This window comes from Corvus cornix, chromosome 20 (assembly GCF_000738735.6).
Source record: "Corvus cornix cornix isolate S_Up_H32 chromosome 20, ASM73873v5, whole genome shotgun sequence".
Lineage (NCBI taxonomy): Eukaryota > Metazoa > Chordata > Aves > Passeriformes > Corvidae > Corvus > Corvus cornix.
The window spans coordinates 8572790-8589824 of NC_046349.1; the positions used below are offsets into that span (position 1 = coordinate 8572790).

A 17035-nucleotide genomic window follows, 5' to 3' on the forward strand; every position below is an offset into this window, starting at 1 on the left:
TGGTGATCAGAGATCCTCACAGACATAAAGATGGATGAGCCTGGTGAGTGCTCTCTGTTGGCAGATCATGGGCCTTTGTGTGGCAAGGAAAAATGCTGGCTTTCTGGCTATCTTGAAGATCTAATGTACGAAAATACATTTCCCAGCCAGCATCCCATTGTATCTGTTATAAATAGCATTGGAATAATTAAACTTTTTTTGAATTGTGGAAGATCAAGGAATGCTTCTTAACCAAGCCGTGACTCCTCCAGCTTTTTTGGCATGTTAGTGTTTCTCCTGGGAGAACCCTTGTGTCAGACTGAACATTTGGAATTATAGCAAGAATAGTCTTGATCATGGAGTTATTCTGAGCAGAAAATGTGGGATTGGGATATTTTCCACAGTTAATCTTTGGTGTGAACAGGACTGAGTCTGTGACTGCTGCTCCAAACACCGATCCCGGGCTCCAGCTCGGTTCCCTTGAAGAACAGCTGCAGTTTCCAGATGGAGTTTCCTTTTAAGTTGGGAGTTTGGGACTTTCTGACCTCCATGACTCCATGCCACCCTCTCTAAGAATCCTGGAAGAGTGGGGAAGTCTCCTGGCTGGCACAGGCTGTGCTTCACCATTGGCAGATGGCCCCTGGGGCTGCAGCCAGCTGGCGGCACTTGGAGCCGCCCATCGCCTTCTCCGATCGATGCTGGGATTGGCATGGAACCAGCTCCAGGATTGATGAGCTGTTACTGGCTCCTCTTGGGTTGCCATTTCCCTCCTCCCTTCCCAATCCCAGCTGGGTACAGCTGAGGATCTGGCCCAAAGTCTGGTTTTAGCGATAGACTATTTATCTTTGGTAATGGAGTGTGCTCGCTTTATCCCGAGCAGAGAATAGGATGGCAGGAACGACTACACGTGGACAGATAAGCCATAAAAACTCATTGTGTAGAACTGCAGATGTATTTTGGCTGTTGTCTGTTCAATTGGAACACGATTATCCAGATGTGATCTGCTGGTTACCGCTGGGATTCAGGCAGTTCTTTCAGCCAGCAGCCCAAGGAAGGGAACAGCTGTGGAACATACACTCCGAAAATTTCAATGGGTCTTTAACCTTCGCAGCCATTTGTTCAGCAGTGTGACATTTAAACAATAAACTTCGAAACGCGTGGGCATGAGTAGAAGAAATCCATGGAAAGAAGTTCCCCTCTGGCTGGCAGCTAATGGATTGCAATCCAATTATCCATGGGTTATTCTTCTTTCTGCATTATGCAGGACACATAATGAATGAGTACTGCTGGAGGAACATAGCTGAGGGCACAGGGCAGGATCTGGGATCTGAGCACATCGCTGGCATGAACTGAAGGTGACCCAGTTGTTCACAGACCTGGTTGCTAATTGGGCAGTGTAAGCATGGCCAGCTTGACAAGTTTTGTTTCCCTTCATCGTTGTGCTGCTTTTGGTGCCTGCTCAGTTCCTCCCGCAGGAGGAAGGCTGGAGTAGGACAGGGTGTAGCTCTCTTAGTCTATTAATGAGCACAGTTTGGAGAAGGAATTTTATACATTTGTTGGGGAAAGGTTTACTGAGCAAATGAGTTCTTGGAAATGCTGCTCTGTTTGTGGTCTCTGTCGTGTGTTTTGGGTTGAAGAAGGGATTACTCATTTCCTCTGTGTGTGATAATCTTATATGCAGCCATTAAATGCACACCCACACATTCTGCATGTGCCAGGTAGAATGTGTAGTATTTAATCCATATCAAACCTTCTAGAGGTGACCAAGAACTTTATGTTCTATTTTTAGAAGTCCCTTCATCGGAAGGAAAATAGGGAGGGAAGGTATTTCAAACATACTTTCCTTCTAGAAGCATTCCAGCCTCTTTTCATGGAAGCATCCTAAGTCTTGTGATTGTAGCTACCTTAAGTGTTTAAAATCCTACTTTCACTGAACTCCCCAGTGCTTCAGCAGCTGGTTCACACTTGAATATTTGTATTTTTGTTGCCCTCACCACATCCCTCTCCCCATAGGGATACCAGGACTTTTTCCTGTGCTCTTTAAGGAGAAGTCAGTATTTTTTGGTGAAAGAATGTGTGTGTATTGTGTGTAAAAACTTTAATGATCATGCTCTTAAAAAAAGTGAAAGACTGACACTTAAGCTACACAAGACCCAATATTCAAGTGTTGATTTTACTTCCTCTGAATCAGGATCAGAACACACTTCAGGAGGAGGGAAAAATTGTCTTCCTTTGATGCAGGCAATACCTTGGGTAGTTGGTGCAAAGGAATTATGCATCAGGTTAAAAGAGTCCTTGCTGCCATGAATGCCCAAGAATAGACTCAGCTGGTTTGAGTGGGATCAGACCTTAATCTTCATCCCTTTCTAATACATAGTAGCTCAAACATTGCTGAATTCAGCATCTTTTTATGTAATCTCCCTACTTAAATATGTGTTTAGGACCAAAACTATGTTTTGGAGGTGTTCCTTGTTGCTCCCCTTCCTGGAAAGAGCTAAAGGGATGCCAGGTGGCATTTGAAATGATTCCACCAGGAATGAGGCACCAGCAGATCCCTCCTGCCCTGGCACTGGCCTCTCAGGCATAGCATTCCCACCAGTTTACATGCACAGAAAAAGTGGGATCAAACCAGCTTGGTACACTGGCTGCTGGATTATGGTCAACTTCCTGCCCCAGCTGACGCAGAGGGAGCCCTTTTGAAAATCTGACTCCTGTTTGTGCAAGTTGAATCTTAAAAAGCTGGGTTCAGGAATGCCTTTGGTAACTTCTTAATTAAAATCTAGTGTTCCTAGAGCTTCAGAATAAGTGGTGTGGCAATGCAACAGTGAACTGCAGCCTGTTCTGCTGAGTGAGGCTCCCTGCAGCTGCTTGTTCTCCACTGTTTCAGCCATGATCCCATCATTTCATTTCCTTGTATCTCCATGTTCAACATATCTTCCTTCCTCTTCACTCTTTGAACAGTCAGATCTTGATGTATTAAGCTGGTAACCAGGACTTGGAAGATCCCCAGCCCTCAGCCTCCCCATGGTCTCCTCATCTGCCTTGCAGTGCTGGCAGGGGTCAGCTGTCCATGTAGGGGTTCTGGGATGAAGGCTGTCATTTATTAAAGCCATCTGGGGACTCGTGTGGGACAGGGACATTCCTGAGTTGGGGAGCTGATGACAGTGAGTCTGGAAGACTTCATTTCCATCTCAGCAAGGCAGCTTTCCCTTCCTGCCAGGACTGGAGTGGTTTGGCAGGACTGGGGAACCTGCAGAGCTGACTGATGTTGTGCAGATAAGTGTGAGGAACAGCTTCTTTCTGATAAGTGTCCTGGCTCTTCTTGTATATGGGAAACTTGACTTATAGGATATTTTTAGAATATGTTTAGGATGTCTTTCATGCCCTTTCTTCACTGGAAACACTGGGAGGAACTTCAACATCTTCTCTGTAAAAGCACCTTTACTCTGGGTGTCATTGTTGGTAATGATTGTGTGGCTGCCACTTTCCAACCAGTTCTGGGCAGAACTGTCAGCATCACTGCTGTGCACACAAAGGATTCTTCTACAAACCCCGTAATTTCCATGGAGCTGCAGTAAAATGCCTCTTGTAGCTAATTATCTGCTTAGTTAACATAGTAATACATGAGTCTGTGAAAACCTAAATAGATTAAACAGAAGTGGAAGTTGCTTGTAAAGCCATTGATTGCTTTATATGCTAATCACTGATAATTATTTAACGCAAGGCTTGCAGGGATGATTGTTCTGATAGCAGCTGAGAGGCTCAGACAGATTGAGTGTCATTCTGTAAAGACCCATTTCCCCATCCATTTGCAAATCCTGGCATTCTTTGTAGCCTCTGTTAATAGTTCCCAAATTCAGAAAAGGTGACTTACTTCACAGCAGATCCCGAATTGTCCACGTATTCCAGGTCACTTTCCTGTCAGCTTGGGCACGAGGGTTTGGTGAGATTTTCAGCTGAGCCAGTCAAGCTGGTGTTGTCCAGAGGGATCCGTGTTGGGTGATGCTGCTGTCCCAGGCCTCCACTCTGTGTGAAGGTAGAAGAGGATCCAGAATCCTTTAGCAGCAGCTGTTCCTTGTGGGAAGGTCATTTGTAGTCCCAGACTGCCGGTCTTGAAATCATGGGGGAGATTTAAATCACAAGGGATTATTTTTTCCCCCCATTTTTCAAATTCCCGGGTGGAAAGAAGTGGGCAGGAGGGAGGGAACCCAGCTGCTGGGGCACAGGGCAGCTGGGAGCAGCTGCCCTGGGAGCAGCTCCGTGGTGGGTCCCTGTAAAAACCACATTTATTTCTGAAAAGAAACTTAAATTTCCAGAGTGAGGGCCCTGGGAATAAAGAGGAACAAGAGTTTCTGTGTGAGAGGAGACAAACTCTGTAGGGAATGTTCTCAATCAAACACATGCAAGCCAGGGAATTCCCAGTGCAGCCCTTCATTGCCAGCGATGCTTTAGGCTAAGGCAAGGTCTGGAGTAAAAACACTAAGGATGAGCCAAAGTATTGGGGTTTTTATATGGTAAAGAGGAATATGTAGGCTCCTCTGCATGCCCAGGGACTTTCTTTGCTGTGCAGGGACCTCCACATTGGTACTTTTAATGCTGTCTGGGGTACAGGGAGCAGAATAGCCTGCTCCATCCCTTGCCTCCAGGGCTGGATCCACCTACCTAAACCGTGTGTGGCTAATGCCTGTCTCATCTGCAGTCCACTGGGTGGTTTATGAGCCTTGCTAATTGCGATATTTGAAAAATCCCCTGAACCTGCAGTTTTAGCCAGTGACCATTTGCCCTTTCTATTTGTAGCAATTTCCTGACATAGTTATTGTATCTATCGCTAAATAAGCAATTTCAGTTCTTTTCATTGTCATGTTTTCTAGACTTCAGATCTTTCCTATTGCTTTCCTTTGGATTCTCTCCAGTTATTTCACATCATTTCTTGAAATGAAGTGCTCAGAGAAGAGATGCAGTGTTTCAGTTCCATTTTTGTCTGTGGGGAAAGCTGTTGCCTTTGTGATGGTGAACAATCCAAAAAGAACTTTGCAAAGGATTTAAAGATAGCTGGGCTCTAGAGAATCATCTAAAGGTCTTACTGGAACAGAAAACAGAAGAAAAATTTAATTATTTCATTAAAATAATGAGCTAAGTTTTATTACATGCTCCTTGGGGGCGGTGTAGTTTAAAAAGAACAGGTTGTCCAGAGAAGCTGGGGCTGCCCCATCTCTGGAAGTGTTCAAGGCTAGGTTGGATGGGGCTTGGAGCAACCTGGTCTAGCGGAATGTGTCCCTGCCCATGGCAAGATGAACTTCGAGGTCCCTTTCAGCCCAGACCAGTTCTGTTCTATGATTCTAAAAGCTCCTGCATGAACCCAGCCCTGCACTGCTCATTCAGCAGCAGGAACTGCCAGGAGGCATCTCCACCCCTGTGCTGCTCAGAGCAGGAGCACCACAGAGAGGTGGAGCAGCCAGGGGACAGCCCTGAGAGCTCTGCTGGTGACACGGGGTCACTCCTGCCAGGCTCTGCCTCCCAGCTGTGCTTTGTTTCTCTCCCAGGTGAACAAGTCACCACTGGGGAGCTCAGACTTGCTTAGAGGGCTCAAGGCCATGTGCAAACTTCCACAGCACTGTTTCCAAGGAGTCCTTTTTGTCAGGTGACCGAAAAAACAGCCCTGGGATCGGTGGAGCTTGTGGTTTATTTTCCCCTGTGTTTTCAGAGGTGTTTTCTATCACCTGAGCCCTGGCTTTGGCTTTGTTTCAGCCGTGGAAGCCCAGTGCCTCTGTGTGAATGCTGGGCTGTGAAGGATTGCATTGTCTTTGTTCATTAAAATACTCAGAGGCTTTTTGTCCCCACCTTCAGCCAGTGACCCGAAGTTGGATTTTACACTTCACTGCCTGCTCCCTGCTGCCTTCCTTGAGCATCACCAGCTCCAGCCCTGACCCCTGTGTGTTCCTCCCACGTATTTGTAATGTCCCCTATTACCTGCAGCCAGCTGCCGGGACTAATTACAGGGCCCTTTACAACCCCCTGGGGCAGCAGAGTTGGTGTCTGTGCATGGCAGGGTATAAATCAAGTTTGCATTTCTTCACCTTTTTTCCTGGTCTAGTCTTTCCTCGTTTCCTTTTAATGAGGCCGTGGAAAACAGGCAGCATGTTGTGCTATCACTGTTGCCAACATTTAATTGTGTTTGGCTTCATGGTGGCAGCCATTGCCTTGAAAAATCCATAAGGATGCCCTCAAACTCACATTGTCGGGGAAGAAGGACACGGAACTCCCTCCGAGAAGAAGGGCAAGAAATGCACATCTGAAGCAATGCAAGTTAAGCCAAACACACTTGAAAATGTCAGAGGTGAAGTTTCTGTTAAAAACTGAAATTCCAAAGGGTGATCCTTTGGGGCCGCAGTTTGCAGTGGACAGAGAAGGTGAATTACAATTAGAAGTCTTGTGTTTTTTTTAATATTGTGAAGCTGTGTTTCTTTCTGCCCTCTAATTCTTCTCTGTGCAATATTTACCACTAAGAGAGGGGAAAGATTTCTTTCTATATTAGACTTCTGAATCCTTTGGTTGAAGTGGAAAAGTTAAAGGAAAAAAGCGCAACAGAAAAAAACAAATTCCACGGGCCCATGTGCTGTTGCATCCAGTGATAACAAAGGGCTAAGAAGGCAGAGATTTGATATTTCAGTATAATTTAAGTAAAACTGCCTTTCATTTTCTGCCTAAAATGTAAGAAAAGTTATTATTAATCGTTTCGCATAAAATAACTACATTTTGCAAACTGTTAACCTAAAGAAACACTACATCTTGGGACAAAGGTTTTAAACTGAAAGAAGTCAGGTTTAGATTAGGTATTAAGCAGAATTTTTTACTCAGAGGGTGCTGAGGCCCTGGCACAGGGTGCCCAGAGGAGCAGTGGCTGCCCCTGGATCCCTGGAAGTGTTCAAGGCCAGGTTGGATGGGGCTTGGAGCAATCTGGGGTAGTGGAAGGTGTCCCTGCCCATGGCAGGGGGTTGGAATGAAATGAATTTTAAAGTCCTGTCCAACCCAAACTATTCTATGATTCCATGGTCTTAAAATAAAATCAGCTTTACTCCTTGTGCAGCCTCTTCCTGAGTACTTGCTCCAAGCTGTTTCATCCCCCTTGGGTCCTCACTGCCAGTTTGGGGTTACCTGCAATGACTGCACCTTTTTCTAATTTGAGTTTTATAAATGCTGGGATTCTTGTTGATACCTGTCTAAAAACAAGTGTTGAACATGCAGCTATTTGTAGAATCCTTGGTTTAAACTCTGCGTCCAAGTGTGACTTTTTACCACCAGAATGGGCAACCTGTGCTTTTTCCTCTTAAAGCAAATGCCCTTAAAAAGCTGCCTTAAACTGAAAATTAGCTGTGTATTCCCTAAATGTGATAGATCAAGCAGTGCAGGAGAAAAAAAATCCACTTAATTGTGTGCTTTGGACAGAAACCTGCAGCAATCCCCGTTTGTCAGCCTTTTGTGGTTTGTTATAATACACTGGACCACGCAAGGTGCCAAATCAATGCACGTTCTCTATAGAAGTGTTTCTCCTTGGTTAACCAGGTTAAACCACTTAGCTCTTGTTTTATTATCCCATTAGCAATCCAAACCCCATATTTTTGGGTTCCAAGCTGATGTAGTTCCATGGGCAGCCCTTGAAATTTGCCAGAATCCCCATGGCTCCAGTAATTCTAATTGAAGTTGGCACAAATTTGAAATGCAGGCAGCGATAAGCTGTTGTAAGTCTTGGACCATTGCAGAGCAAAATGGGAAATGCTTATTATATGAGGTTATTTGAGCAGATTTAACCATTTTAGGGCACAGATAGTTTTGGTAGGGAGCTAAATTATGGGTCCACGTGATGATGGGTGTTGCTCTACAAATCAGGATGAGATGCAAGAGTAATTGCACATGGGGGGTTTTGATGCAGACTTTTTTCTAGTGCTTGTGGGAATGATCCCTTGAGACCTTTTAGAGCTTAGTTTTCTGTGGAATTAGAATAAAGAATTTTCTCAGTGGAGGCTTGTCCCAGCTGTTGGCTGACTTTGCAGGGCAGACCCCAGCCATTGTCCCCACTCCTCCACTGCCTTCACTGGTCTAATGGCTTGTTTATATCCTCTGCTTTTAGAGATTTGCGCTTCAACCACATCAAGGAGATACAACCTGGAGCCTTCAGAAGACTGAAGAACCTCAACACACTGTAAGTTGCACTCTGAGGATATCCATTTATTACTTGTGTTAGTACTGTCCCCTAAAATGGCTTAAAGGTGGCCTTGGGCTTTGAGTTATTTCAGTCAAGTTGTGCATATCCAGCCAAAGCTTTAAAATTCCCTCTGTTCCACCATGGATCATGTTTCTTACCTGTTTTTATTTAAATGTGGTGTTTAATAACTTTCATTTTTCACATTTAACCTCTGTGTTCAAAAATAAAATATGGTGAACTCTAGCACAGACTGAGGGTGTTTGAGCAGGTATGGCCTGGGAACAGCCCATGAAAGCATTTCTCACCTGGGATCAAGACAGTGCAGGGATGAATTAAAATCTTCTTCCTTTCCATGGTCTCCTCTAATGAATGAACCACATCAGTTGCTCTACATGAGTTTGACTGAGCATCCTTCAAATGCCATCTTGCCCCTATGCCTTGCCCTAAAAGAGGTGCCTACAGCTGCCCTGCTCCAGGTAGAAATGGGGGTAGAAAGCTGCCCCTCCAGCCTTGTATCCCTGTATGTTGATACTCTCACATCACTGTACACACTGCTCCACTAACCAGCTTCTCACTCTTCCCAAAGGAAATCCTGGGAACCTCTGCTTCTTCTGGCTGCTGCAGAGCTGAGGGTTTGGAGACAGATCTGAGTGCATCTGCACCCCGTAGCCAAGGAGCTGAAAACACACCAGCTCCCAAATCAGAACCAGAAGCTGTGTCAGCACAGCACTGTGCTGGATGTAGCTGGGCTGTTGAGACTCAGATCTAATTATTTGAGCTGTGACATGGTGCTAACAGCCGTAGGATTTCCAGGTCCAAGCCGGAATTCCTCAGCGAGGCAAAGCAGCTCCTTTGGGAACCTGACAGATATTCACACATTCATGATCCCAAATGGCAACAGAAAGTTCAGGCTGGTTTTTATTGTCTGGCCTTGAGCGATCTGAAGTCCCTGATCCTGTGAAGGTGGCAGAGCTGAAGGAAGGCAAGCCTGGGCAATAAGGCATTCAGTCAGCTCCAAGCAGTTGTAAGAAAAGTGGGATTACAGCAGGACTTTATTATAGAGACCTGCTCAAGTGTTATCTTTGAAAAACCAGCATTTGCCAAAGATTGTTCCACTCTGTGTGTGGGGCTGAGTGGCCAAGCCATGACTGCAGGATGCTCCAGAGTACCTTGGCTGTGGCCCAGGACAAGTGGTCATGGAGTGGGCTGGTCAAAAACTTTACTGCCGCTGATGCTGTTCATCCAGAACAGCCCAGGTTAGTCTCACAAACTGCACCATGTGGTACTTAATTGCCAAAAATAATAAGGAAGAAAGGATGCTTTGGATGGATGTCTGTCATTTGAGATAGGGTCAGATACAGCGAGAAATGAGAAAAAAATATCTAGAGAGATAATAGAGTCCAAGTCCGTAGGGTTTTGCCTTATCACAAAGCTCTGCTGAGGCCTCTTGATCTCCAGCCCTGCTCTTCCACCCCTGGAGCTCTCCTGAGTCAAGGAAACAAAGGGTTTCAGATGATGTCATCTCTGTGTGATGCAGGCAGATGTTTGGCAGCAGCTCCCAGGACCACCAGGCGAGTTTACAGCCGAGCTCTGGGGAAAATGAGGATGCTGGCAGGGCTTCCTGGGACAGATGCTCCACCCAGCCTGCCAAGCTTTGTAAGGGGTCCTAATTCCTGCCCTTCCAGCACCTTGGACTGTCCAGGTCTCTGACCTGTGCAGGACTTTTGCTTTTGTCTTTCTGACTCCTCCACTCTGCATAGGGGTAGATACAGATAGAGCCTGGCTGGGGGGAAAAAGACCTGTCTCTCTCTAACACCTGTTTGTGCTCCATGAATTTCTGCAGTTCCTTTTCCTTTCTGTCTCTATACTCTCCTGGACAGAGACCTCAAGGACAGCAAGTCCATGAGCAGTACCAGAAGGAATAGGCATGAATGTACCCCCTGCCATCCCTGATCTCATGATTTGGGGTGCCAGGCCAGTAAGAACAATGCATTTTCACAGGTGCTGGGCAGACACTCCTGCTTTCCCTAAACAGTGTCCTATGGCCATTGTCAGAGCTGGAATACTGGACTAGGTGAAACGCTGCTCTGAAAAAATACTGCATTTTTATAATTGAGTTCTGAAAATCAACCTGATTTGCCAAGGAAACCTTTGTTTAGATAGTACTTCTGATGCTTAGTTGTATTTCCTGGTCTGGCCAGCAAACTGGAACACTCAGTTATTCTCACACTTGTAGTAGTTAATTCCCACGGCTGAGGAGCTTGATAGCTGACTGAGGGAACATTGGACCTCACACTCCTGAAGGAAATTTCTCTCCAGGAACTTTGGTTTGTCCAATTCCCACATCAAAACTGACAAGAGCTGAAGAATTTGCTGATGTTTCTTAGATGGTAAATTTTGCCCAAGGACTTGGATAGCTTTTCAAGTGATAAAGAGAATGAATCCTTTCAAATCCCTGAGAAACTTCCTGGGAAAATTTGTCCAGAAAATTTGAAGTGAGAGGTTTGGAGGATAGAATAGTCCGGGTTCCACGTGCAGACCTCTGAGCTTGCAGCTTTCTGCCATTGAATTTAAATAAATCTTCCATAAGCAAATAAATGTTTTTTAAAGAGCTTTTTCCACTAATGGCAGAGAAAGAGCAACAGATTCTGGTGAAGCTTCTGTTCTCCATCTCCTTTAGGGCAGGGTGGCTGTTCTGTATCCAAGTTTGACAGTTTATAAACCACCCTGAAAAGGAAACCTTTGTAGCCTGCGTTGGATGCAGGGAAATGGGTTGATAGGAGAGGAGCCTGTGTGGATGTCCAGTGGGGCTGTTCAACAGTTCAAACCCTCCCCTGGCTCCTCTCTGCTTTCCTCTGGTGTGGGAGATTTGATAAATCACAGAGCACTACTTTAGCATTAAAAACAGGAGCCCTGTTTGTGGAAGAGACACAGTCACTGTTTGCTTCCAGCTGGGGACTCCTGGTACAGCACCACAGGTAAGGAGCAGTTATCCCAAATCCTGCACCACTGGGAGCTTCTGTGTTGGCTGTGTGCCATTGGAGAAGTTCTCTTGGGCTAAACATCTTAGACAGTTGTAAGATTTCCTTGTCCCTTCCTACTGGCTCTGCTCTGTTCCCATCTGTGCAGATGTGGTGTGTATTTTTAACCCCTTAATATGTCCCCTTGGTACAAAAAAAAAAAAAAAAATAGGGTAACAGGGAGAGTGAGGCAAAAAAACCTTCATGTATGCCATCCACAAAACCCCCTCAGCTCCAGGACAGCTGTTTTGCTGCAGTTTGCCATCACTTGCTGCATGGCTGAAGCCAACATTAGCTCAGAGCAGCTGCTGGGCTGTGGGAGAGAGAGGAAACTCTGTGAGCCCATGGTGAGGCACAGCCTCTCGCTGCTTCCCAGTTTTTGCTCCTTTAGGTCATTTTTGGGTGGGGATGGATGATGACACCCTGTGAGGCCTCTCCTTACGTGTTCCCACAGGAGTCAGCGCTGCCTGGTCAGCCCAGTTGGTTCATTGCTGTATTTTCAAACCACAGCCAAAGGGTTGCTGCTCCTTGGGTCTCTCCAGCACCATCCACAGAAATGTCCAACCCAGGGACCAAGGTTTCTTAACATCTCCAGTCTGCATTTTGTCCTCCTGAGACAAGAGCACCCTAGGGAACAGCGACTCTGTGGAGACCACATTGCATGTGCCTCTGCCTGGCCCTTTGCCCCGTCACTGCTCACATCGTATTTCTCTTCCTGCTTAGGAGAGAGCAAAAGCACTTCTGCTGAGCCCTGCAGCTCTGCTTCAGGTGCTGCTTGTGAAGGATCTCAGGGCAAACAACAGCAGTAACGTGGAGTTTCTGTCTTTTACCCTCTAGTAACTCTTGACAGAATGTGTTCCTGCCAGAAAGGAGGGGATGTCAGAGCCTGCTTGGATCTCAGAATAGGAGTTTCTCCCTTTAATATGGGAAATGGATATTCCAGATCATTCTGTCAACAAGGGAGAATGAGTGGTTGAACATAAAACTCACTTTTTCTCCCCCTCTAAATACACTACGTGATGATTTCTATTAGTGGTGTGAGGAAAAAATAGCTGTTTTTTCACAATGACTGTAGCATGTGGTTTGTCAAATGAAAAGAGGAAAGAGAGCATGGTTTGAGTCTGAATTCTGTACTGTCACATCATTTAATACATTCTTCAAAACAGAAAACCACTCATTTAATGCAACTTAAGCCTGTGCCTGGCAACCTGGGGAGCGGGTGGGGAAGGAGAAGGGAGAGGCAGTCAGGACATAAAACCTAAAGGAAACTGAATATGAAACGTTCTCTTGGTGAATCTGGGCCAGATCTCATGGTGCTTGTATATCTCAAACGTCCCAGAAGAGTTTTGCAGGAATAAAATCTGTGGGATTGAGTTCTCCTGCTCATTTGGAGTCCAATTCACTGTCTGGCATGAAAGGGAATGTCCCATCCTTTTGCTAGGAAATGTGCTTCTGATACTTTTAATTTAGCCTGTTTAGCTACAGGGTGTGCTTAAGATAATGATAGTGATAATGATCTTTCCAGCCTCTGTCTGCCAGAGCATCTATTCCCGGCAGATCTGGGATCTCAGCTTTCAGCCCTCTAAGGGCAGCAGGAATTTGGGCATTTTTGCTATGGATGGCAGCTGGGACTGATAGGCCCAGGCCATGCCAGGATTTTGCCCACTTCTCTGCCTGAGTGAATTGCACAGGAGTCAAGGAGCAGACAGCTGTGCAGGAACTATCCAAAGTCTTTCTAGGAGCCACATGTGCTGCCTTATCCATGGATTTCTCTGAAAGCAGCATTTTGGATTAAGTGGACTGTTAGGGATTTCATCAATTATCTCACTCTCAAATGTTTTCCAGGACTTATTCTTCCATTACAATGGGGAATTCTGAGACAGGAAGCAGAGATGGCTTCTTCCATGCAGTTTTTATTCTTAAATCAGGCAATGAACAAATTTTTAAGTATCAGACGATGAGATAAGAGCCCTGTGTGCTGCTTGCCATCTGAACTTCCAGGATTCATCTTATTTGGCTGGGTCAGTGATTACACTCCCTTGAACTGTACAAAATAGCCAAGACAACAAAACAGACTGGGATAATGCTTTTAAATAGCCCCAAAACACAGCCAGACAACATAATGCAGTTTGAAATCCCAGTGGAGATCAGTCCTGGTCTGAACCCTGAGCATTAAAGATAACAATCAGTGAGGGGCTCCAGACCGTGGTGCTGCGTGGGGCTGCTCAGGCTGTTGGTATGACCCTGCTCACCTGGTCACTGTCACCTGTCCCCTGCGAGGCAAATGGCCAATGCCAGTTGTGTGACAGGTGCTCACATCCAAGGGAATGACATCGATGCTGGCACCCGTCTGTCAGCCCTTTGTGTGCTCAGAAGTGTGGCCAAGGATCAGATAACAGAGAACAAGCTGCCTTGGTCGTGCTCTGGCCAGAGATGAAAGTTGATAGGGGCAGGGAGGGAAGCACTGCTGGTGCCTGTGTTGTCTTTGTCCTGTGGGTAAATAGACAAAAGCCCTCTCCCACACTGCTCTCAGGCAGTTATTTCCAGCCCTTGGGTGTTCAGTCATCAAACCAACTTTCGGGTTGATGCTCAGATGCTGTGTTTCCACTCAGCATAGCTGGCTGTCAAAGCAGGATCGTGTGTTCCAAGGACTTGACATCACTTTTGCATCCTTATGAGTGAGCTCGGGCTGTTTGACCTCAGCCGTGTGTATGGAGCCATTGCTTCCAGCTGTGCTGGAGCTTTGCAGCAGCACTGCCTTAACCTCTCCAGGCTGCCTGTGCCAGCCCTGGTGATGTGCAGTCTGGCAGTGGCACCCACATCCATGGTATCAGGGCAGCTAATCCAGAGAGGATAGTCAAAACAAGGAGAATGAGGTTTTTCTCAGCCCCTTATTACCTGACTTACAAAGTTGTTTGCTCTTAAGTTTCTCATATGCTGTTTTTGACTCTCAGTGTAATTCTCCACCTGAGAACAAGCTGGTGGAAAGCTGGTGTGACTCAGGTGCCTGGAGACAACTTGTGAAGCTGCCATCCCACGTGTGTGCTTCTGACATCTTTTATCTCTCCTGTCATCCCTGAGGTGTTTGATTTTACCTTCATCTTCTTTTCCCACAAGTTTTTTACCATTTCTCCCCATCTCTTTGTCTTTTCTCTCCATCCTTTACCTGCACAAACTGTTTTTCCTCAGGAAGTGACATTGGCTCATAATGCCAGAGGCTGGCTGCTCCTTCTTCTCCAGAAAAGTGGGGCAGAAGATTGGGTTTTACTGCGGGGAATGTGCTGAACTGTCTTCTCACCTGCTGCCTGGTGGCAGATTGTTCCTGAGGAGCAGCGCAATGGCAAAAATCAGTTTGTGAAATGCACATCCAGTGCATGTATTGAATGTGAACCAGCGTTGTAAGGTCTGGCTGCTTGCACTGGGAATTGCTGTTTTTCCTATAACACCAGAAAAATAAATCTTTGCAGTACACAGTCACCGACTCCCTCTCTGCCCACAGCTCCATTTAGGAATTTTAAAAATTAGTGTGGCTGGTGAAATCTTTGCTCTGGGCTATTCAACTCTAAAAGCTCCACCAGCTCTGAGCTTTGCCAGATCTGAACATCAGTGGGACGCCGCAGCGAGAGACCCGCGGGAGCATGGCCAGGCAGCCACGATGAACAGCTAAACTTTGTGTATTACAGAGCTATTTATAAGTGATTCATCGTGTCTTCTTGGTGTTGGGCTTGGCAGGGGCTGCAGGAGAGTGTTCTGCAGGGCTCAGCTGTGTGGTTACACTGCTGCACACTGTGGTTCTTACAGGGCTGGGCTGTTTCTGGTCACTGGCACTGGCCACCATCTGCATGCACAGTCATGGCAACTGCACACACAGGGCACACATGGCTTCCCAGTGCCATGTGGTGCAGAGGTTTTGTATTGAAATCTGGCACAAGGCTCCCTAGACCGAAAGAGGCTGTCTCTGAGCAGCCTCAGGAGTCAAAGTTGAATTTATTTCTTTCTCATTTGCAGGTATCGGTTACAAAGTGGTTAGAGCAAAGCCATCACCATTTTATAGCTCCTATAACTCTGCTGAGAACTGGTGTTTAAAACTGCATTTGTTCTTTTAAAAACTGGCTCTACACTGCCCTGCTCACTTGTTGAACACAACCAGGCACCTCCAAAACCCATCGTGGCTGTACAAGAGTGGCAGCAATGGTTTAATACCTCACTCCCCTACCCTTCTGTCTTTGTGGGTCCCTTTCCCTCATCCCTTTCCTGGATAAAATTGTCAATTTGGGGTGAAAACTGTGGCAAAAGGTAAGGAAAATTCTTTGAACACTGCAAGCACTTGGCAGCTCGCATTGACCTGGCTGGTGTGAGTACCCAAACTTTGACTTTCCAACCCTGTTAAATCTTAAATTCTGTGACACCTGAGCTCAGGATTTTTCAGTGGGCATCCAAGAACAGACGTGCTACAAATCTCACATGTGATGATTTCACCAGCTGCATTTTTCTTTCTTGATTTGAACAGGCTGCTGAACAATAACCAGATAAAACAAATTGTGAGAAGATCCTTTGAAGGTCTGGACAACCTGAAATACCTGTGAGTTGGTAGCTCATTAATTTCTTAACCTCTTTAAGATCTAACAACCCACTTTTCATGTTTGCCAGTCAAGGACGTATTTTCTGTGTTTGGAGTTCAGTGTCAGAGGTATAAAATACGGCTCTTGAGTCCAGGCAGCAAGTTCTGCTTTGGGTTGAGGGTCACTGCTGTTTCCTGTGACTTTCTAGAACACAGCTGCTGATCAGTTGGCCTAATGCTGTTTCTTTTCTCTCCTTTTGAAAGCTACCTTTATAAAAATGAAATTCAGAGCATCCAGCAACATGCCTTCCATGGGCTCCGTTCCCTGGAGCAGCTGTAAGTACAGATGAGCCTTGTTTGTGTGCTGTGTTCCCAGGCTCGGAGAGCAGCAGGAACTTAGCAAGGGGTAGGATGAAGCTTGTGCTCTCTTATCATCCAGATTTGCCAGACTACCCTGGGTTCATTTGAAAACAGCTGGTCTGAGTATTGGATTTGGTTAGGTAATACCGAACTTCCTACGGATGTTCCGCATGTTTTCTCCTGCCCCTAAACCTCTGGAGCATAGGAAGAACCCTGCTGTGCTTCTGATGGCCTTGATTTGCAAGGACCTTATGATGGGAGGAGAGAGGGGTCTGCAGGATGGCTGGAAGCAGAAGGCAGCTGCTCTGCTGGGTTTGTGTCTGGGGATTCCTCAAGCAGAGAGTCAGATCTGGTCCTTTACTTAAACAGAGGGTGCTGTTGAGTTTCTCTCTCATCCAAAGCTCTGCTGGGAATGAATGGATGAAGTATGAGCTGGGAGCTGGGGCAGCTGAGTATTCCTGGGAGCTACCAGAATGGTGGAGCTCCCATGCTGCAAAGCATCTAGAAATTGCAGTGGGGGAAGATGATGGATCCAAACCAACACAGTAATGACCTTCCCTCAAGGTGCCTGGCACTCTGTGCTGGATCTGGGATGAAGGGAGCCTCGTGTGTTTCCCTGGCAGCTGGAGTCCATCACAGTGACACTCCAGCAGTCCCCACTTGCTCCCCTTCTGTGTATGGCAAAACTCTGCTGTTTATTCAAAGAAGTTTTGTTTTTTGGCTCTTAGTGCTCCGTGCTTGAGGTGAGTGGGCAAACTTGTATTAAAATCTGGCACAAGGCTCCCTAGACTTGGCTCTTCCTAAACTGCGATTGGATTATTCTTGCTTGGGACTGGTGGAGAGAGTGTGAGCTTGTATATTTGAATCGTAGATACATGGAATGGTTTGGCTTGGAAGGGATCTTAGAGCTCC

At 46.2% G+C, this 17035-nt stretch overlaps 1 protein-coding gene across 2 annotated transcripts in view; it reads left to right on the forward strand.

The window, feature by feature from the left end:
• The window catches only part of LOC104687664 (peroxidasin homolog), a 45320-nt gene that overhangs the window by 2966 nt on the left and 25319 nt on the right, over positions 1-17035 (forward strand). For both annotated transcript variants that reach the window (XM_010396870.4, XM_010396869.4), the window contains exons 2-4: positions 8108-8179; positions 15713-15784; positions 16028-16099. In XM_010396870.4, the coding sequence (XP_010395172.1) occupies positions 8108-8179; positions 15713-15784; positions 16028-16099 (216 nt within the window). The remainder of the gene's footprint in view (positions 1-8107; positions 8180-15712; positions 15785-16027; positions 16100-17035) is intronic.